This window comes from Centroberyx gerrardi, chromosome 22 (assembly GCF_048128805.1).
Source record: "Centroberyx gerrardi isolate f3 chromosome 22, fCenGer3.hap1.cur.20231027, whole genome shotgun sequence".
NCBI classification, from domain to species: domain Eukaryota; kingdom Metazoa; phylum Chordata; class Actinopteri; order Beryciformes; family Berycidae; genus Centroberyx; species Centroberyx gerrardi.
This window is the reverse complement of record NC_136018.1, coordinates 18,220,832-18,244,151: the sequence shown is the minus strand read 5'-3', so window position 1 is coordinate 18,244,151 and position 23,320 is coordinate 18,220,832. Positions and strand designations below refer to the sequence as shown.

Sequence of the window (23,320 nt, the reverse complement as noted above, 5' to 3'; positions counted from 1 at the left end):
TTTACCGCCGCCGGTGTGTCACTCCCGTCATTAAAATGTAAAAGTTTTGCGACGCCGCCGCGAAAGTTACAAATGATGCCGGCGAGCGCGGCCGCTCCCTCCGCTTACACCTCGCTCCGCTTGCAGGTAGTTTGTTCCCTCTCTCTGCTCAGACTAAATCATGAGCTGTCACAGCTCGCATCACTCTAAGTAAACTCTACAGCGCAAGGGGGGGAGGAGATGGGGGAAGCTCATCCTCTCTTTAAAAAAAAAAAAAAGGGAGTTTTGCCGTTTTTTCCCCCGCTTTTCAAAACGTACTTTAAACACTCCGCGCTGGATTCTTCTCTCCTCCTGTCCCGGACGGAGAGCCGACAGGGAGGGAATCCGGCGCGTTGAGTTATCGTTTGATATGGCTTGATGCGTTTTGATTGCGTTTATATGAAAAAGTCCAAGTTATTCTTTCAATAACGAACGGGCGCCCGGGGAGACTCCTCCTGAGCTGTCTCGCCCGTACAAACCCGACCTGAAGATTCTGACAGTTTGACACTTTAATTTCCTTCGGAGCATTTCACCTGAATCTCCCGGAGAAAAGAAAAGAGACGTGCCGCTGTAAAGCAGAAGAAGAAAAAAAACATTCCATATTGGCTCTGAGATGATTAAAGCCAGGGCCTCAATTAAATCCCCCTCTGCCCTTCTCTTTCGCCCAGGTTTGGAAAGCACCGGAAGGACGAGCGGCTGGGAGAGAGGATGGAGAGGAAGGGCTCCAGTAAATCTAAACCCGAGGACATGCAGGCGTCAGAGGAGGAGACCCTGCGGATGAGGCTGGAGCAGGAGAGGTGAGTGCTCAGACAGAGCCTTGGCTCGCTAAAAGCCTACGCAATTAAGTCCCAACAGAACACAAAAAAAAACCACACTGCTGACTGGAAAATTAGCAAACTGCCTAATTAACAAAATGGCGGAGCGGGGGTCGGGAAATTCTGGGAAAGCACTCAGATGTCAATTTGCGAAACGTCCCTTCGCTTTTATATCAGTACATTAAATAGATCATTTATGGATTGTTGTTGCCGGTGCCATTCAGCGGCGCTGACCTCCTAATGGCGCCCGTGGGCCCCCGTGGATTCGGCTTGATTGAATGGTGCCTCATTATAATAGTGGAATCGATGTAGCTCTGCGTTTGTCTTTTTCCCCGCAGCGAGTGCAGGTTGTTAATCGCTCAAGAATACGCCATTGCCTTTTCATCCGCCCCTCTTGGCTCCCTTGTCCCTCGGTGTTCCTGGACATCGGGGGCCTCCGTAAGAACGAGGCGGCGTATTGAGTTTTTTTTTTTTTTTGCCTCATTCTTCACAGACAAGTCCTATTTAATCCTCCGCAGCCGAGAAGACAATATCAGTGGCGGGGTGAATGAAAAGACAGCCTGCTGCCTCCATTGTTCCCCCACCAGCCAAATGAACTCAGTAATCAAACTGCCGTCGGTAATGAAAGCTAATTGAATAGAAACAATAGGGCTTGATACCGCTCCCTCTTACCGCTAAGGGAGGGAAGGATGGATGGATGGCTGTCGGAACAGACCCGCTCCCGCTAAAACGTACGCTCACAAACACACAAACACGCTCACAAAAGCCCTCTTCCCCTGCTGAATGGAACATCTGCAGGCCTTGTTCAAAGAGCTGTAGCGCTTCTTTTTTTTTTTCTCTGAGCGAAGGTCTTCTCCGCTGCGGGCGCGAGTCCCTCTGGCTGGAGGCCCAACACATTTCCCTCAGCACGCCCAGGAGACCAGCGGCCTGGCTCTCCCTGCCTATCCGTCCCCCTTTGAGCCGCTCCCAAACGCCTGCCGTGCTAAGCGGCCGAATCAACACGGAGACACAATGAGATGTGTAGAGTAACAGTACATGCACTCACACTCCACCCCTCCCCAGAAATAGTTTATATCCCGTCCCGACTCATTTTTATTTTTTCCCCCATTCATGCCCATCACCCGTTTTCTTCGTCTGCTACTTTGTCTCGCAGCGAATTCTCATCCCCTGTCTTGTTTGTGTCCGTTCTGCATGTGTGAGCTCCGGCTCCCGCTCCCTGTGCAGGAGGGGCAACCTAATTCTTCCCTTTTTGTACCTGCTCCCAAATCCCACCACTCAGCCCCGGCCCGGGATTGTCCCTCCGTTAATGGAAAGGGAATCCTGGGGGAAATCGCGGCGGGGTAATAATAAACCAACCTGCCACGAAGCCAAGTCGATATTCAAAGCATTGGGGTTTCGGCGGGTACGACAGCTCAGAAATCCATTACTTCTTGGGTTAGCTGCTTCCAGCAGCATTTGTTATGAAGAGATTCGTGATGCACACTTATCTCTATGTTAATTCAAATTTTACAAATCTGCGTCACACATTTTTGCAATTTGAGTATTCACTCATTTATTATGCAATATATATACACTGTATGTTTATGTATATATATGATTTTTTTTAATCAAATTGCAGTCAACAAACAAAAATTCTGAATAATCAGTCAGAAGTGGGCGTGCAGCGGTGTCGCTTAGTGTTGCTGCCTTCTCCATCCTCCTCCTCCTCCTCCTCCTCATCCTCCATCTCCTCCCTGCACCTCTTAAGGGAGATCCTGGACCTTTTGTTGGGTCCAGCTGTACACCAGGAGGGCCACACCTCTTCCTCCTCCTCCTCTTCCTCCCTGGTCCTCTTCCCACAGACTCTGGTCAGTCCAGGGGAGACGCTGCCGCTGCTGCTGACGCCGCTGCTGCTGGCTACAGCCATGGAACTGGGAGACTCCCATTTCCAAACAGGGGGAAATGGGTCCACATCAGCAATAGCCCTCAGCACTTCTTCCTCCTCACTGTCAGATATGACGATGATAGGTGGTGCTGGACGTCTCTCCACCATCTCGTTCTCCTCCTCCCTGGTCCTCTTTCCACAGACTTTGGTCAGTCCAGGGGAGACGCTGCCGCTGGCTCCAGCCGTGGAACTGGGAGACCCCCATCTCCAAAAAGGACGAGACGGGTCCACATCAGAGTCCAAATCAGACTCCAGAGGAGCGAGCTCCTCATCCTCATATTCATCATCAGCATCGCAGTTCTGGGAGGTGGCAGGGTGAAGACGTGACTGAGCAATAGCCGACACATCAGTCAGTCCAGAGGAGACGCTGCTGCTGGCTCCAGCCGTGGAACTGGGAGACTCCCATCTCCAAACAGGGCGAAATGGGTCCACATCAGACCTTTCCAGGGATGTGAGCCCCTCATCCTCGGCTTCATCATCAGCATTGTAGCGCTCTTCCTCCTCACTACTCTCATCTTCACTGTCAGATGTGATAGGTATCCTTACACTCGCTGACTCTGATGAGGAGCTTGATGACTGGCTGTCTTCATCACTCCACTCGGAAAGATCATCCTCACTCTCAGAGACTAACCAGGCCATTTCTGGTTGGACGGTCCTGGTATATATGAAGTATAAGTCTAAAAGAACAAAAAGAGAGTTAGTACAACACCAGTAAAGTCACAGGTAGAAGGATTTTTCAGGTAAATGTCTTGGCAGGCCACAGACACACACTTGTATTTTGATGTTTTGCCCCTTTCGGGTTAGTTTACTAAAATGTTATAAAACTCACCATCATCATTAACCAGTGACAGGTTGGGAGCCATGTCAACGGTCAAACAGAAGTGTTTCCAATCAAAGGTAGTTCAAATGTCGCTGTTTCAGGTTGTTGCTTGTTGTTTGCAGTTCATGTGATTTGGGTCTGAAGTCAGAAACTTTGTGACACTGGAGTAGAGTTCTATAGAATCCCACTGTGGAGTCATAATGTGACTTTCTCAGGCTGTCAACACTGGTGAATTTGATTTCTAAAGCCATGACCAGATTGTTATAATATTATTTTTATTATTTTTATATTATTTAATATGTGGTATGGGTATACATCTCCATTTGCATTCTATATTGATGCTACTTTTGGGCCAACAGTACACCTGAGACACTATAGAGCCCTCTATGCTGGCTCAGAGTTACAGTGTTACTGTTACTCTGATACTGATACTTCCAAGTGTGTTTTAAAATCCAACAGTTTCACATTTGATACTTGAATTGAAGTGTGTTTTAGATAATACATTATAGATAACAGTACTGAACCATGGGCTTCAGAAGAGAAGCCTTTTCATGTACATAAAAGCATGAGAAAGTGAAATAAAATCTATCCATCTGTAATCACTCCCCACTATCACAGTGAAAAACTTCATACATGAGTATTTTTTTGGTCGCACTACTGTATTACACTCCCAGGGTGCTGGATTTGATTATCGCGGGCTCTCCGCTTGAGGCAAACGCTGTGATTGATTACATAGGTGCCGCCGAGACAGCACCGTTTCAGCGCGCGTTTATGAAATTATGGATCGGGGGCCCGCGACAGGTTTTTTCCGAAGCTGGCGAATGTCGCTCGGCGGACCCGGGGATGGGCCGCGGCCAAACTCCCGGCTCGGCTGACACCAGCGATCATTAATTCAAGCGGACGGTTTTGACAGGAGCTTTTAGCGATTCAAAATAGGAGTCAGCGTAGAGGTGAGACAGATTAATTCATAAAACTTGCCCTTTTTTACCCTGCAATAAGCCAGCTACGGTTATATATTTAAAACTCTGACCTTGATATGATTCATGCAATTTACGGTTTGGCCCACAGTCTTCACAGTCCCTATCTAACTGTTAATTTTCAGCAAAACTGCTCTCCTGTATTCATATTGTGCGAGCCTCTTATGGTGGCTTCTTTTAAGATGATCAAGAGGAGACTACATGAAACTTTCCCCCTCATTACAAGAACACAGTGCAGTGCTCCACTTGATGAAGAGTGGTTATCAGCAGCATTTGTTTTGCTGTAATCTGGCAGATTCTGCGCCGCTCTTGTGATTGACTGTTTCATCTCTCATCAAGGCAACATTAGAACCTGTGGTTAGGCCTCTCTAAACCTCTATTCAGCCCAGCGGCAGCCGTTACTCCGGTTTCTTTACGCCCGTGGACAGCACCCAAGGCACCCCTATCTGATTGGCTCACGTTGAGAGGACCGCGGAGACAACAAGCTCTCTGATTGGACCCTGGGTGGGTTGGAGCGCGGCCGTTTCTGCGGTGGGCCAGGGTTGGAGTGGCCCTCATTCATGCAAGGCCATGGGGGAGAGGAGAGAGAGAGAGAGAGAGAAATAGAGGGCGAGCGGCGGTGGAGCTTCCATCATTTTCTGTCTTATCTCTGCACACGGTAGCCCTGAAACTATATTTTCCCAGCCAAAGTGGGGAACACACAAAGACAACCTGACAATGTTCCTTCTTCATTTTGCGCCTGAACTGAACTCCATTCTCCCTCCGTCTTTCTCTGTGGCAGCTGATTATGATGTCCATTCTCTCTTATCTGCTCGGCTCCGCTCGGCTTCTAATCAGCGGCCAGCACTCCACCAGCCACTCTCCCTGTTCCTGCTCCCCAGACCGCAGCAGAGCAGATCACCGCCTTTTTCTTTTTTTTTTTGCCCGAACAGCGGCCCACTTCCCCTTGTTTGTTGTTTGACTTCCTGCTGACTCCGGACAAACAAAGCCTGACCCGCCTCTTCTGTAGCGGGTCAGTCAGCGAAATCCACTTTCGCCTCACAACAAACGCCGGCTAGATGCGGGGAAATAACCACCGACTTTGCTCATTGTCGCCGACTTTCCCTTTAACAAAAGAGAAGCTGCTTTCTCATGCTGCGTTCAATTTTCAGACACTTGGCGCCGCAGATAGAAAGAAGTTAAAGTAATTTGCTTTAAGGCGATTCCTTCCCTTTATTTTTTTCTCATAGCAGTGATTGTGTCACCAGCGTTATCATTCCACTTTGTCAAACCATCTCATTATTTCTGTATCCTATTTGAGTCTAATTTGCATAGCGAGTTCAAAGGAAGCTCAAACCGGCTGATTGGGGAGTGTGATTACATTTGTAATTATATTGATACCTACAGCAAGTTAATGCGATTATTAACACTTTGAATTAACACCACGCAATTCGGACAATTATCTCTCTGATTGCATTATGCCGTTATGGGGCAAGTGTCAACACAAAAGATTGGCTATCGGAGCTTTGCATTTCTGCACAGGCAGCTGCAGCGAAGAGCCATTTAGACAATATTACACATGTAATTTTCTTTGTGTCTGCACTTTGATTAAATTCAGATACATTCTGCCCTCCGTCTGCACTTCAGAACAATAGAACGTGTTTTGATGAGGGGGGATTGAAAAGAAAAATCTATTCAAGGCGTCTGGATGAGAAAGCGAGAGAGCAAATACATTCTGTTTCATCCGCCGCGGCAACAATGCATATTGAAGAGGCAGGCTTTCAAAACTTCTAAGTGTGTTGACTTCAAAATGAGTGTCTGAGAGTACAGACGGATCGTCTCTCGCCCTCCTTCCCACCCCACCCCCCCCGCCTCCCTTGGGTGGATTAAACATTGACAAACATATGGAGACGGAGTCTGCTGGCTTTGTCCGTCCAGAATTTAATAGCACCGTCTGATAAACAGTGAGATTTATTCAGCGTGGAGAGGAAGGACTCGAGGTGAGCCGAGGTGTTGCTACCAGTTTGCACCGAGCCTCGCCTTCTCCCTGATCAAATTGTTAGTCAGGGTAATTACTTGATGTAACAGTAATGCTCTTAAGTTCATGCGTTGAAGTGAACCTCGCACAACAATATCAAGTTGCAGGTTCACTATTCAGACCTCCAACCGCAAGCTTTAAGCAACACAAACATTATCTCAAGTATCAAAATCAATGCTGTTTGAGAGATGAAGGATGACAGAAATAAGGATCTAAAACATAGAATAATGCAGTGTGGCTGACACTGATGATTTTGTTGAAGACACGGTCAGTCAGTGGATCAGGGGCTGAACTTTGCCCTGTAAGCCTCTGCATTAGACTGTCTAGACTGTCCGCTCGCCAGGAGGAAATGCCATTCCTTTGTACTGTTATGAAGAACGAGCGAGAAAACATCCTTGATAAGCGTCTGTGTCCTGACATCTAGCAAGAATCCCAACATTACATAAGGGATATATATGGTATAAATAAGGTATATCATGGGGTAGATTCTCAGAGAATTCGCTCCTAAGAAATACAGCATTAGGATAACGCGCAGAGACACAAACGAGCACAATCACTGACAGGATTTATCCTTTCATCCTGTCATCAATGTAATTAAAAGAAGACAAAAAAAGGATTTCGGCTCGATTGTTCCCCGTTTGAAATAAAACCTCCCTGGGCTGGTTGCAGTAAAGGCTGTATGTGCTCCTCTTATACGCAGTAGAGAGAAGGGCTGGTAATTGGGGCTGTACAGTAATAATGTGTTTAGTGTGGGCAGCACTTTCCCCCAATGTTAACATGCTGGGCCATTAATTGGCTAATGGAGTATATATGGTGTGGCGCGGGGGTGGTCTCAGGAGGAAAGGGGGAGGGGGGGGTTGCAGGTTGCGTAAGGAGGAGTGAGCAGGTATGGATGTGTGCTAATGAGCATCTCACAGAGCAGGAAAAAAAATCTAAATTCTTAGTATAGGCGTGCACGACAAGTGGACCGATAAGAGTCAACATTCAATCTGCAGAAGATATGCGCTCGGAATGTGGCGTTCAAATCCCAGCATGCTGCAGAGAGTCCCGTTGCCATTTGGCCGAGGATGAAAACTTCACGTCGGGCTGCTAGTCCGGCTTTTCTTTCTGACAGCCAGAGCCCAACAGGTTGGAATCGGCCCGTCACAGCAGATTAACAGACTGGCAGGTTTGGATCGTGGATATGTGTTTTTTTCCCCACAAACACGCAGACAGAGAGCTATTTTTGACTCATAAAAAGATACAAAGGCAATGAATTGAAAAGTGTATTCTGAAACTTTACAGTAGTTGATGAGCGTATACGTCAGGAATAGAGTTATGACACAGGATCGATCCGATGATAATGACCATAACGACAACGCCAGGAGTCTCATCTTCGGCATCTTTGTTCCTTAATGTCCGATTATTGAAATGCCCCTATTAGCTTTACCCATCTCGGACTCCTGAGGCCTGGAAGAGCAGTCTCTCTCTCTCTCTCTCTCTCTCTCTCTCTCTCTCTCTCTCTTTCTGCCTCATGTCGCCAGTCTAGCCAAGGCCATTATCTCGTTCCGAATGTCAATATTGCCGTTTTTATGAATCTGATTAGTCCATAAAACGCCAGAGGGCCTCGAGATCCCAGCGGACTTCCGTGAACCTGCGGTAACATCATTGCCTGGTCCTTCCTGGCAGAGATCTGACATCACTTTAGCCAGATGGCAGGTGAAAGGCCTTGTGGGAATTAGTGGGGGGTTTTTTTCTTTTTTTTTCATGTGATTCTAGTTTTCTATTTCCTGACACCGCGAGGTGAAGTGAGACCTACGCCGAGACAAGTGGAGTTGATATTCCCGTACCGTACCTGGTCCCAACGACAATGCAAAAAAAAAATACACCAAACCAGCTTAGAGGCTTTATAGATGACTGTGTATCAAGCGACATAGCATCAGGGCTCCATCAAAATCTCATTCCGTAGATAATGCTGAGAAAATGGGATTTTGGGCGGCTAAAAATAAACGAGGCAGTCTATGGATGGGATGCGGGAATTGGGTTAATCCGGCACTGAAAAATGGTCATTGTTTGAAATGTGATTACTGTTATTAAAATACACAGACATGGGAGAGAGCTCGGCTGTGGGGTGGGTTCTAGCTGTGTTCCAACCCGTGGCAACGCTGTCAATCATCCGCGAGGAGAGCGGCGGCGGGGGATCAGAGGTCAGTCATGACCCGAGGTAACGGGGAAGTGTAGCGCTGCTGGGAGGTAGTGTCGCTCGTGTGAATGCGGATGCGTGTGGAGGGATACCACATCTGGAACCAGTGAGCAGTCCGGTGGCTGCTGCCCAGGGTCACCGCAGTGGGAGGTCACCCCCCTCCTCCACCCTCCCCTCCGTCCACCAGCCCCCATTTCCCCACAATCCCAGCTCCCACGCAGCAGCACGCCTGCGCCTTGTTAGCCCCGCGGACAGACAGGCATTCAGACGGGGCCCACCCGACGAGGCAGGAAAGGCCCCGTGAAAGGCCCCGTTGTGTGGAAGCGGTCCCACGGAGAGGAACACCGCGGAGGGAAGGAGGGAAGAGGAGGTCTGGCTGACTCCCTCCCGCCTCCTCTTGTTAGGGGGACCTGGGGGAAAGGAGCGGTACACTCATCTCAGGAAGCCCCCCCCCCCTCCACACCGCCATGTCGCAGCTCAGGGGCAGCCGCGCATTCAAATAGCACCGCATGAAGTCTCTCCCGCTGCAGGAGAAGAGTTTCCCCCTTTTTCCGCTCCCTGTGTCTGCAGGAGAAGAAAGACGCTTAAGAAGTTGGAGGAGGAAAGGCCTTTTCTCGAGTTGGGACCGATCGATGTCTGAGATTGAGCTTAAAAGTTGGAATGTTGCTGTAAGCCTCTCTCCGACTCCCTGGATGGAATATTACATTAGATGTGTTTCAAAGGAATTTTTCTCTCTCTTCTTTCTGTCTCTCCTTTCTCTCTCTCCAAAAGTATCCCTTTCTAAGTTGCTCCTGATGGGTCTCGCATTTTCAACCCTCCCAAGTAAAATCATGCAAGAAGTGAGTTAGCATCTTCTTCATTAGCCCTTTCCATCCAGCTGTCAAGGGAATTTTATGCAAACTTTTGAAATGTCGCAAAAAAAAAAAAAAAAATGCAAATTAGATGCGTTTCCATCAGCTGGGTTCAAGTGAATAAATGGACTCCCTGAATGTCAAGAGAAACAAAATGAGACTGCATGAGAAAAATGGAATCTTTTGAGAACTATTAGTATTGGGCAAATCGTGATTGTTCTTTTGTGTCAGCTAATGCCGGCCATAATTCATGCTTTCATCCAAAGACAAAAACAAAGAAAAGCACTTGGCAATATTTTACAGACAACATTTCAGAACATCCACAGCCACTATTCAATTGCTTGGAAATTAAATTGTACTATTCCTCAAAGCGGATCATGCCGACCCTGTCATTTTTTACTTGTCAAATGTGTTCTTATGGGATAATATCCTTATCAACGAAAAACTTTCCACTTCAAGTGAGTCTAAAATCTTTTTTGCAGTGAGGAAATTATATAGAATTTTGCCATTTCTATTCAGCTTTCATCATAATTCCCCAAAAATACTTAAAAGGAAATACTGTCTCTCTTCAAGCTCTCTTCTTCTCTGTTTTTTTTTTTTACAGAATACAGGCCAAGACCAGGGAGCTTCGGGAGCGGCAGGCGAGGGAGCGGGAGTACGCCGAGATCCAAGATGTCGTCGGCCGCACCTTCAGCTCCGACGAGGAGCACACGTACGCCGGCATCGGATCCCTGAACTCGTCGGTGGACAGCGGCACCACGGAGTCCTTCAACAGCCACCACCACCACTACCACCTGCCCCAGAGCCCCCAGACGCCCCACCTCCCCCTGGGCCTCCAGGACAACGGCCAGCCGCTGGAGGCTCTGTACGCCCAGGTCAACAAGCCCCGCAACGGACGCCCTCCCGCCGCAGACAGGTAGGGGGCGCCCACTGGATACTCACAGTGCATGCATGGGACTGTGCTGCAGGGCTGTTGGCTCCACGCGCACACACACACACACACACACACACAATACACACTTTGGTGTACAGACAAATGCACAGTCCAGTCACACGCACACAAGCGCATTCACACTAGTGTACAGACACATGCACACAGCCAAGACACACATGCACGAACACACACACACACACACACACACACACACACACATCCACACACATACACTACTCAAGGCACAATGTTATGCTTTGCAACTATATAGTTCAAACTACACAAACTAGACCCACACACACTGGTGTACAGACAAATGCAAAGTCCAGTAACACGCACACACGCACACAAGCACACACACACTGATGTACGGACACATGCACACAGCCCAGACACACACACACACACACACACAGCCCAGACACACACACACGCACACACACTCACACACACACAGTACACGCAAGGCACAACGTTATGCTTTGCAACTATCTAGTTCATTCAAATTAGACCCCCACACACACACACACACACACACACACACGAACATACACACACCACACACACAGTACACTCAAGGTACAACATTATGGTTTCCAACTATCTAGTTCATTCAAACTAGACAAACTAGACCCCCCTCCACACACACACACACACACACATTACACTCAAGGCACAACGTTATGCTTTGTGACTATCTAGTTCATTCAAACTAGACAAACTAGACTCACACACGCACACACACACACACACACACACACACACATCCACTACACTCAAGGCGCAACATCTTGCAACAATCTAGTTCATTTAAACCTCATCTATAATGTATAGGCTGTGGTGTGACTGTATTTGTTCATTTTTATTTGACACGCGTGACACCTACCGTGCAAGAACAAATGAATTCCACAGCCCGGGTTTTATCGCCGCCTCGTCCCATAAGGCATTGCTCCTCACGAGCAGGCAGAATCCACAGGCAGGGTGAAACAACAACAAATACCTATCAGTAATTCAGTGTGTGTCAGAATCTAATATCAGATGCTTTCTGTTTTTTCGTTATCCCTGGATCACAGGTAATCCTCCCCGGCCCCTCGCACGCCTTTTTCAGAGTCGCGCTGCATCTCTGTCAGTTGAGCTTCTTTGTCCGCGGAGGGTTGTGTCGCTCATAACCTCTGTGTCAACAAGAATATTTGATGTGACGACAAATGCCATGCAGGGCTTTACTTCCATTTTACTGTGTTGATAAGTGTGAGATGCGGCCTCGGAAAAGCTGATGTCGTGTTATTGCTTTGTCACAAAGTATCCTTTGTTGTTTTTTCCATTGTTTTTTCAGCCCAAGTCAATAGAAAGTGTCCATGTATCTCTTTACATTAGGTTATGTGTTACATGTTGTGCCTCAACATACAAGAGAAAAGTAGCTTATTGCTAGGTACATGCTTGCCAACTGTGAGCAAATAAACAATGTGATAGCGATGCTGGCCTGCTCTAGCCACCCGTAGGCTTGTACACTGGTACAAGTTCATTTATAAAGCAATTCTTGGCATGCTCCCTTCCTATCTCTGTGTTTAGATCTCAAAGAAAAGGACTCAAGAAGTCAATACTTTTTGTGCTCTCAAGATGTTTTTAAGCTTTCGGGCCCAAATGTGCGTACAGAGCTTGGAAAAAGCGCTTTTATGTATTCTACACCTTCTGCCTAGAATACGCTCCTGAATGACTTAAAACTTAACAAGTTAATCTCACTAAATGCTTTTGAATCAAAAATGAAAGAATTGGACGCTGATTCGCTTTTTCAACTGTGGAACGGATTTTTCCTTTTAAAAATGTTTTGATAGTCTGTGCTTCTGTTCCTGTATTTGTTTTTTATTGTAGTATCGTAGTCTGTCTTGATCTACTTGTTTTTATCTGTGCTGCTGCCGATCTTGGCCAGGTCTCCCTTGAAAAAGAGGTTATTAATCTCAATGGGACTTCCTGGTTAAATAAAGGTTAAATAAAAAATAAAAAATCTATTTGATCAGGAAACCAGGGAACTTGAATCTTTTACTAGCTAGCAAAAGGTGTTCATAAGAAATTTGACATGTAGAGAAATATGGAATGGAAAAAGCAATACTCCAATGCAACTGCACTGAAAATTAGTGGCAGCAGTGCAAGTAACTAGCTAACTAAGCTTACAAAAGTGTATTTTAACCTTAATCATTATTGATTGCATTCAGCACACATTGGCGTCCAAAAACAAAGCTGAAAGAAGGTTGAAAGATCACAACCAAGAGTTTGATTCATTTGGCTTATACCTAACACTTGCCCCCCCGCTGTAACGGAGGTGTTACGGAGGCTATAGATTCCTAATGCGGGTCGTGTCCAGTGGTGACGAGTCAGGAGATCACTCCCCCCTCAGGCCTCCCAGCGCCTCCCGGGGTGTTATTAATGGGTCGGATAATACTCGCCTCCTGTGATTGACAGCTGTCACTTGGGGACTTGTGACCTTTCATCGCTAGGTTCAGGTGGGGCGGGGTGTGTGTGTGTGTGTGTGAGCGAGAGGGAGGTGAGAGAGTGCCTCTGTTTTTAAGAGGATCTCAGCAGGACTGCCGGAGAGAATCTTCATCCTGTAACCCCCCTGACAGCCACAGTAGATATGACAAGGTTATCTGGCCCCTCCGATAGCCCGCTAAATCCATGTGCCAATACATCCGGGGCTTAGTCAAGGCCACCGATCCATACGTCTATAGTGAAGGTTACCTCCAGCAGATGCAGCCATATGTTTCCTCAGGATAGCCTTGTTGTCTCCTAGCGCCTATCCAAACTGTCCCACTTCCGAAGCTGAAGTTGGCGATAAGCCTGACAGGTAGCTGGGAAAAAAAAGAAACACTTGACTGCTATTGTGCGTCTGTATATTCAGATCACACAGAAGACTGTAAGATGTTGGTCAGTGATAGACACGGCGCTATTGATTCTCAATGGGAATATCAATAAGCTGCGCCCAGTGATACAGTGTGAATGCCTTACAGTAGGACACTTCTGTAAGTGATTATTCTCTTTTCTCTCCTTCAGCGACAGAGGGAATATTAATAGCAATCTGCTTAGCAGGTTTCAGAGAGAAAACAAGGGTTATGCAAAGTTCCTCCCGCATGAGGGGACTAATAGTAAGCAGATGCTTTGTTATTTTGATATGTTCTCTGCAATGACTCTCCGCGCAGTCTTGGCTGCTTAGGATTATTCAGACTTTGCCAAATTTCACTTTGACCGTCTGGAAGCTCTCCCGTATTTCTCTGCAGCACCACAATGTTGTTTTCGTCTTACAAATTGGCATAATGTCTTTTTGGATGGCAATGCGAATACATTATACAATTTATTAGGCCGTCTCTGAAATTCATCAGTTTCTTTCAAAAGAAAAAAATAAAAGGGAACTGTCTTATCTTCTCCTTCCCGCTCTCTTGTTTTAGAGGTTTCATGGTAAATGTGAGTTCTCACCTTCACGGGGTTATTTCAGCATAAAAAGCTTAGTGTTGCATTTTAATTAGAAATGTGAGCTTATATTCAGTCTGGGGTCTGAGCCTGAAGTATTGATAACATACTATGGAATAATATTTGCGGGGACAGGATTAGCTGTTGTGAGTGTTGTGATTTGATGTGAAATATGCACTGCATGTTCAACACTGCATTTTTGTTTTGCACCTCTCGCTGCTTTGCATATCTTGTGTATGCCAGCCCGGCCGTACGCCTGTAATATTTGTCTTGGTGCCTTTGAGATTAATAATATGCACTGGTTCTTATTTAGCTCCGAGGCTCGCTGTTTGCGATTTGCGAAAGGAGCTTGAAACACATTCAGATTCGAGACCGCCGTCACTTGCCTGTCATAACAAACATAAACAGTAATTTGCATTTCTAAATTAAACTTAATGGAACTTTCATTGTCAAATATAAAACGCCAACACAACAGAATTTGCAATCATTTCTGACTGTTCCTCGTATTAAGAGAGCAAAATTGGACTTAGAACTTTTGTATTACTTTTTTTATAGGTGCAATTTGACTTAACAGGCTGAAATAGGATAGATGTCCTCTGTGTTTTCCTTTGCCCCCGCTGCATAACTTAATATTCTGGAGCTGGAGAGACAACAGGAACTTCCCGTTTGGAGGTCAGGACACGGGAAATAGACGAGGCTGGTCCAGGGAAGGCCGCTCATTCTTCGCTGTCAGTCGGTCTTCAGTGTGAAAGAGAAGATCGAGTAGCGTTTAACCCCGACCTGGATACTGTTACGGCCTTCTGAGGTGGCCTCTCTGGAAACACACTCTGATCAAAGGCGCAGATCGGGAATCCTATCTTCAGAGGCGGGAGAGGAAATGTTTGGAAATGAGAAAGGTTAGATGGGTAGAAGTTAGAGATTAAGACTGGACTGGCAGGCACACACACAAGCACACAAACACACACACACACACACAACAATAAAGGCCCTTATGAACACGTTGCCTGAGGCGTATTTGGCTTTCTGGACAGCAACACAGCGCTCTGTTGTTGCTGTGTTGGGTGCAATGCCCAGCCGCCACACTGAGGAAGCTCTATCTCCTGCAGCATAGTCAATAGCATTATATGGGAATATTACCATGGTGGAAGCCGTCTGCTGATTATCATATGACCTCGAGAAGCGATGCACCGCTGCACAAGTCTTACCTTGTAAAATGTGTTCTGTGGGTCTTCTGCAAGCAAAGTGAGTTGAAATTAGCTTATAGCCTTGCTTTATCTTTCCGTCTTCCCAGGGGAAAGTGCGCAGAATGTTTTTTTAATCTCCCAGTTGACGCAGTTGAGAGCAATCCAGAATGCATGGTAAATGTGACAGCTAAAAAAAGCAAGGGACGTGTTGCAGGATGGGCACACTTGAAATATATCAACCTGGTCAGATGTTAGCATAGCTGCAATGACATCAAACAATGTTGGTTCCTTTACATTTTTATACTCAGGAGTCTGCGTTCCCATTTGTTTGTTTACTGTACATCCCTTGGTGCTGTCATTACAACAGAGCTTTGTACTCAAAGAGAAGAGGGTCCTTTTACATCCAATCAACTAATTAGAGACACTTAGGGGCCCTCTGGTTGATGTGGGTATGTGCTCTTATTTAGAGGGAGTGGGGTCCACATGCCTGCAATTGCCAGTTACAGTTATGCCTTTGCATCTTGCACTCTTTGCGTGCTGCATGTGTGCTTATACACATGTGCATTCATTTTATGCCATAACAACGGCATGTTATGTGCTTTGCATTCACCCATGACTCACTGAGGCTTTCCGAACTGCGCTCTTGTTTATCCAATACAGTTTATAAGAAGAGGCTGCAGCTGGGTAAATAGCCCGGGTATACGCCTCTCTCTCTAATAGACTTTCGGTAATGGAGCCCTAATGGGAAGGTCACCAGGACTGTAAAGCTGGAATGAGTCAGGCCTGAGCCTATAAACCCTGGGAGATATGAGGACCCCTGGTCTCTATGGGCGTCCGGTGATGCTGCCCGTTCCGCCGTATCAGGTTTTACTGTTCCACCGCGGGATCACGGTACAACAAGAGCTCATTTGACAATTTATTACCAACCTCCACGTTATTGGAGCTGGCAGCGCCAGTGGTGTTTTGACAACGCTGTCAGACTCAGTAAAATTGAAGGGCACCAATAGAAATGAAGGTTTTATTCATGTTCAATTTTGTTAAGACCTTATATAAAGCAAGAGTAAATATCGTTTTTCACCCTAAAACCTGTCGCATGAATTCTGCTCTGTCTGTTCCCAAATTTTGACGAAGGTGCAGTAGATTTAAACACCTGAAGCGGTGTTTTCTTTCGTGATTGTTTTGTTTCACCTTCTTAAAAAAAAAGGTAGCGCAGACCTGGCAGGATGAAATGACCTCATTTTTCGACAGGCAGCTGACAAGTCAACCCCTCCATCTGCCGAGGACCCCCGGGGGTTTGGGTGACTGCCGCTGGATGCCGGGTTTCAGAGCGACAACCTGACAGGTGCCAGGCTCGACGGGATTTGCGGGAAGCGGGCGCGCGAAACAAAGCATCACCTTTGAAACCGCAATTTGATTGACTGCTGCTCCCATTACGCAGTCGAGTCTCCAAAAGCTCCTTAGAGCATGGGTGAGAAAGAGTCAGAGAGACACAGAGGGAGAGGCGGGGGAAGCGGGGAGGAAAAGATATGGAGCTCACGGAGCTCAGTGGTGCAAAGCCCTTGAAGTCCTCTGCAACTCAGCAGCTCCAGAGAGCCTGGCAGGCAGGCTTTCAGGCAGGCAGGCAGGCAGGCAGGCGGCAGAGAGAGAGAAAAAGAACCCAAAGATCCTCACCTAAAGAAACACTCAGTGTGATGTTTTTTTTCCTACCCCCTCACTCTCTCCACACTAAAACTCAGTCAAAACCTTCACTTTGCATGGTCTTGAAATTGGATTATGAGGTGGCTAATGCATTTCCCGCTGCTGATAAAAGGTCAGGCTTTTCATCTTGGAGAAAGTTTCTGACGATTTCTATTCCCCCCCCACCGCCACCACCGTCTCTCCTCTCTCCCCCTTCTGAGGCTTGAAGTCGTGACTTGTGAGGTGGGAAACGTTAATCTGCGGTGAGAGACATACTTCACACCTCAGATGAAGGGTCTTTTACAGCTGTCCGCCGCCGTTAAAAATCAGCCGCCCCGCTATGCGGAGCCGCAGACTGATAGTATGAGACTCGGCAGCGGCAGAGCTTTCATCTTCGCCGAGTTCGTCTTCACTTCACAAGTGTTGATGGTGCTATTGGTTCAGTCATCATCACCGTCAATATTATCATCCACAAGAACGATCCATGTTGTTTCTCATTTCCATACGTTGTGTCATTATTGACCATATCCCACTTTTGCGTGAGAAAGAAGTACAATGCCCCTTTATACCAACAGTGACAACATTGCTACCTTGGCCTCATACTGTGCTGTTTTGTCTGAATGGACCAGTGTGCGACTATATTAAAGTGATGCACATAGAGTGTGTGCTCCTTTATGTATTCACGGACAATGATGTTCTTCCTCAATCAGACGATCATTGAGCCAATCCAGTCTAATCGCTTTGTTATTGTTTGCTGTCGCTTATTTGGCTCCCGTAATTAACTCAGCAATCAACAATCAGTCTCTGTGATTTTTATAGTCTTTAAGTTTTCATTTACACGCAATCAAAGCGAGATTAACATCACTTTCTGACTGCAACATCTGTAGCTTTGATTAAATCGCATCTCTTAATAATTCATTGGTAAACAAATGAATCTTTTACGATCACTGCATCCGCGTAACTCTTTAATAACGCCTCGTAAGTCTTTAATAACGTTCCTTATAGTTCCCGAGGGAGTAAAATTGATATGTCTAGCATCAAGGAACAGGTCCCTTTAATGAGACACATACATTACATAGCGGTAACTAATTACGTTTTACGAACTCCTCGGTATCTGTGTTATTCCAGGATGCTGTGTGTAGTCTATCTCCTCTGGGTTCCTTCACCTCTTGTAGCCTGCCAAGCTCAACAAGACGTAAAGTCGAGGCTTAATGTGTCGCGTTTACTTCCCGGCGGCCGGGGCGGCGTGTTTTGGTGAGGCCTTTTGTTTGTGTCTGACATCTGCCGGCGTTTTCCATTACTCCTGCCAGTGTCCTTGCGTGGGTGTGAAATTAGAGTAGCGCCTTCCCCTGCTTTAAATGAGAATGAAAGGGACGCCTAGGTGATGGGGAGAGTTCATCTTGAACGTTACCCCCTAGTGGTGATGAGGACTAATGAATGGGCCGTTTGCGACTAGGTCCAGACATCCGCTGGACCCCGATCTAGACAATGTTTTCATTCCTCAAACAGCAGCGGAAAAGCCTTTGCACGGACACACAAGCCCTATAGGTAGGTAATAAAACCAGGGTGCAAGCAAACAAGTCCAACCCCTTGCGCACACATGTATGCACACCGACATTTGCCCTCTCCTCCCAGCCTGCTCTGCACTACGGTGATAGTGCAGAGGGGGGGCCTAATGCACCAAATGCACATCAGCCTTATCGCGGGGGCTCCTACACAGATAGCAACGTGTATCTCCCAGGCAAAGCAAGTGAATTATCTTCCCGGTCTGTTTTCATTTTTTACCCTCCGCTTCGGAGAGAGGGCCCCGTGGGATGGATGTGATGAGATGGAGCACGCGGAAGGCAATTTATCCTCCGTTTGTACCATTACGTTCATTTAAGAAAGCAAACAGCCTGAAAGCAGAACGAGAAAGAGAGAGAGAGAGAGAGGGAGAGGGAGAGCGAGAGAGAGATAGACCCACCTCTACTTCAAGTGGATCAAGCTGATTAAGGTTGCACGTACAGTATGTATTTTATCAACGTCCTTCAAATGAGAAGCCTGGGAGACATGCACACAGTACCTAATGAATTTTCAGCAGAAGATGAAAGGGAAAGGAGGGGAGCGTGTCATTTAGGGCAGGCGTGCCCCGGCAGACAAAATGGGAAGCGGAGAGGTGGTGGTGGGGAGGGGAGGTTTGAGTATGGCTGAGGGCTGAGGAGGGCTGCCGAGGCCCTCGTTTGTGATCGGTACCGGAGGGCTTCTCATTCCCGGCAATCAGCAGCTGCAAATAGACAGTTAATCCCCCCCTCAACACTCCTGAAGGCTGCCGCTGCCTGACACCGTAGCCGACTGCGCCGCGTCGAGGAGAGATTAACAAAATAGGCGGCGTTTGTTTAGCCTCTCGATTGTTCCTCCGCACTTTTCGATTTGAAGCGACGGCGACGATTTGCTTCTGAGACCCGCCGAGAGAAACCACACGAACTGCACGCTGCTAACAAATATGGAAAGTACTTTTTACTCGAATCCAATCGCTGGAAAATCAGTTTCGATTGAATAACGTACGGACACAAGTGGCCTGTTTCTCGACTCTGAGGCTGCTGTGTGAGAACCTCTGCGGTTTCCACATGATGGATAACCCAATTTCATAACCTAATCACGGGTCTTCTCCGCTAACATAGCGTCGCCGCCCATGTTACCCGCCGCTCTCACACGGCCGGGGCCAGAAATAGATCGGGTGATGAATGCGATTGAGAGGCAGGTGACAGAGGGAGCGTGGGGTCGCACTGCGAACCGTGTCAGCGAGCAGATGATTCTCGCTCCTTCTCATCCTCCTCCTCGCCTCTATCTCCTTCTCTGGCGACGCCGCCTGTACACACACACACACACTCCCTAGAGTATCAGGCGGGGATGCTAACCGCTGCATTTTTGCTACTGTGTGCTGACGCTTGCTGGCTGGTGAATTGAGGCCAGGGAAGCCGTTGTTTACTGGAAAGCGAATGCTAGTGGAGGCATCGGGGTTTGTCTAGGGCTTCCCCTCTCACTGCTCAACATAGCTTATGTAATATACCTTGTGCAGAACACAATGAAGGAGAACAGAGGAGAACAAAATAGGGCAAAAGCTGAACTCAACCTACCGCAACAGAACAAAACAGAGCGGTGCTGATCAACTAAACAGAACAGTGAAGATCAGCATAGAGCACAGCATAACAGAAAGGAAGATGATGTATCAGGTCGATATTGGCCTTTCATTAAATATTGGTTATCGACCAATCAGAGTTGTCCATTGCTGATATGATGCAGGCTCCTCACTGACTTCAGCTACATAAAAAACTCTGTCATGTCTGTATAACCACTTATGATAATATAATCACTTATTTTATTTGCATATATTATTTATACATTTAATTGTTCAGTAATGTTTTTTGTAAATTAATAAATTCTTCATTTAATATTGAATAGATGTGGTGGGTCACTCTGCCTTAAAGTCTCAATGGGGAGTTTTAGTGTCCCATAATGGTCTAAACATTGTTTCAGAGGCAGATGTCTTTCAGAGGCCTAAAAATTCTGTGAGAAACCCCAAATACTTGTAAGTTTTTTGGGCATGAAAGTGGTCAAACTTCAGCTTCAGTTCAAAAATATGAGTGTAGGTATTGGCCTTCAAAAACCCATTTCAGTCAAACCTTAAAGCTGAACACTGTTACACCTTACTCCCACTCCTTTAGTAATGATGCAACTCCACTCATATTTGCTGCAAGAGGGAGTCAAATCCGTCACAGTGCATGGACCATGACCATGATAGAATAGTGATGTAGGCCCGCAAACTGCTGTCTAAAAGTTTTATGCTGACCGGTGGCTGCATCAGTCGCTGTGTCCTGAACACTATTCTCTAAGTGGCCGTCGGGGTACAACCGGATCAAGAAGTTAGTTCATTCTAATCGAAAGCCAGCCAGTGTGTACAGGGCACATAATTAAATTTACCTTGCCCACATCCGAGCCGGCGAGCCTGTGCATTCAACAGAGAATGGCATTAGCTCGCTCTATTTTAAGAGCAGTATCCATATTCTTTTGTCAGACTCCGCCATTGTCGTCCCAATCCCCGTGCCTTGAACAAGCTCCCGGCGGCAAATCGGATCTCGGCGAGAGCCTTTGTAATTACAGGGAGCTGAATGGGTGAATACGTCCCAAATCCACAGGACCAGCCAGCGACACATTCCATCTGTCTTAAGCCTCATTCCAATATTTGAGATCGACTCACGAGGAAGTACTGAAATAGCGCTGCTTTTTTGCTGACGGATGTGTATGTGTTTGTGTAAGGGTTCTGGAAAGTTTTAAGAAAGTTTGGGTAAAAATTGGATCATTACCAGGTCTTGAAAAGTTTGGGTATCTCACAGAAATTCGGGAGAAACAGTTTAGGTCCACATATGACTATGTCTTTAATGTAGCTGTGGGCCCACTGTCATTTCACATGTTGTTAGATTTGTTGCAACACTCAGCTATAAAGCGTAGTGGTGCCGTTGAGAATCATACTGTCCAGACCAGGGTCAGAAAATAATGGGAGCTTGGGGCAAAAATGCCCTTGAAAGTACATAAAATGCCTGTGAAATTAAAAAATATGGGTGGTAAGGGGAGGGGGGGGGGGGGGTGCTTGGGAGAACTCTTTTCTGCATTTCACCCTGTTCACATTTCATTCGCTGAGTTCTCAGATATTCTCAGCAGCAAAAAACTAAAAAATCGAGGGGTGGAAGATGGACTGGTTGGGGACACAGAGGGGAAAATAGCACCGTCCTCTTCTGTAAGGCCTGCCTCCAGTTCCCAGCAGTTTGGGACATGTGGTTTATTATGATTCAAAATAAAACCATTTGTGGTTTAAATTGAGTGCTTGTTTGGCAATACGCAATGGGAATGCATTATTTTATAGTTCAATAAAGTTCCCAAAAAGGACAATATGCCCCTTAAAATCAGATCAAAGGGGGCAAAAAACATCCTCTGGAAAAAAAGATAATTTCTTACCCTGGTCCAGACACTATCAGTATACATCATACTGAACTCCAACCCCTACCTGCGTTCTTCAGTTTAAGTTCTGCTTGATAAGCGTGTCCCATAAATATAATCTTTCCATTAGTGTGTCTCTCTGTGTTGTAGTGTACTGTCTATTTGTGGACTACAATAAGTGCTCATATTACAGCCTATATCCTACAGCCTCAACCTTTTCTAACCTGTGTGTCAGATATCCATGTGTGTCAGTAGTGTGTAACCTGTGGTCATATAGAGGTTATACATGCAGCTCATTTCCTGACCATTACCCCCTTAGTGCTTTCCCCAGACAGACAGGTTGAATAGTATTATACCAGAATATACCAGGGAGGGCCTGGAGGCTTTTGGGTCTACGATGAGTGGTTTCCATGCAGTGGGGGCTCCGCCGGGGCCCGGGCCCAGCATTAGGGCCCCTCCAGAGGAATGGGACAAGTGCTTTGTTAGGCCACCTGAGCCAGACCTGTTGGAGCTCACTCACCGTGGGACCTAATAAAACCCTGTGGGGGGGGCGGCAGACTTTCCTAATGCCATCAACATGCCTGTAAAAATGCTATTAGCCCCTTGCGCCATGCAGCTCATGGTCTTATTGGTCTGCTGTAATGGCCCCATGATGTCATCGCGGGCGATCGTGGAGCCAAAGGTCTCGGAGTCTGGCCTGTTTTCAGAGAAAAGGAGTTCTAGGGAGTCACGTAAGTCTCTTTCAGTGTATAGTATAGCCACTGTGGTCGGTGGCGTCTGTTTGTGCCAGAAGAAATTACTGGGGAAGTTAATAACCAAAGGTATTTTAACCTGGTCAGCCTTATTGAATTGATTCACTGATTGGACCAAACGCCATTTAGGTCTCTGGTAATAAGCTCCGCTTTTCTTCTCCTCTTGCTCTCTCCTCTTTTCCCTCCCCCCTTTGATTTCCACAGCACCTATAAATATCCATCTTAACAATCATTTAATCTAGTATTTTTTTTTTTTTAAAACAAGTAAAGAAATCTGCCAATGGGGTGAGATAATTTCACTTGTTCCCAATGAATACCAATGAGGCCCACACTGAATCTTATTCATTATTCATTCTGCCTTGTTTCAAGATATTGACACTTTCTCGAAATGTCCTGAAACAAGTGAAAATGCATTAGAAAGTGGAATTATCTCACTGCATTTCAGATTTTAAGCGTGAATTTAAATGGGTGTGTGTGTGTGCATGTGTGTCAATGTCTGTGCGTGTGTGTGTGTGCACGTGTACCTGTCTGTGCATCCATCTCTTAGTGCCAGTGTATTACTGTTTATGTCTGCACACATACCTGTGCTTATGTGCATGTGTACCTGTGGGATCGCCGGCCCTTACCCCGTAAAAGCGCCTGAGTGACCGCCGCCTGTAAGTGTCCCGGGGAGAGACGGCATCCCAGAAACACTTCCCCCGCCGTGATTATACATAAAGGATCGCACCCGTCCCGT

The 23,320-nt window shown here is 46.7% G+C and overlaps 1 protein-coding gene across 1 annotated transcript in view; it reads left to right on the top strand.

Annotated features, from left to right (window-relative positions):
- Positions 1 to 23,320, top strand: part of LOC139909750 (partitioning defective 3 homolog) — a 352,335-nt gene that overhangs the window by 266,276 nt on the left and 62,739 nt on the right. The window contains exons 20-21 of the mRNA XM_078291260.1: positions 687 to 815; positions 10,209 to 10,520. Of these exons, the coding sequence (XP_078147386.1) occupies positions 687 to 815; positions 10,209 to 10,520 (441 nt within the window). The remainder of the gene's footprint in view (positions 1 to 686; positions 816 to 10,208; positions 10,521 to 23,320) is intronic.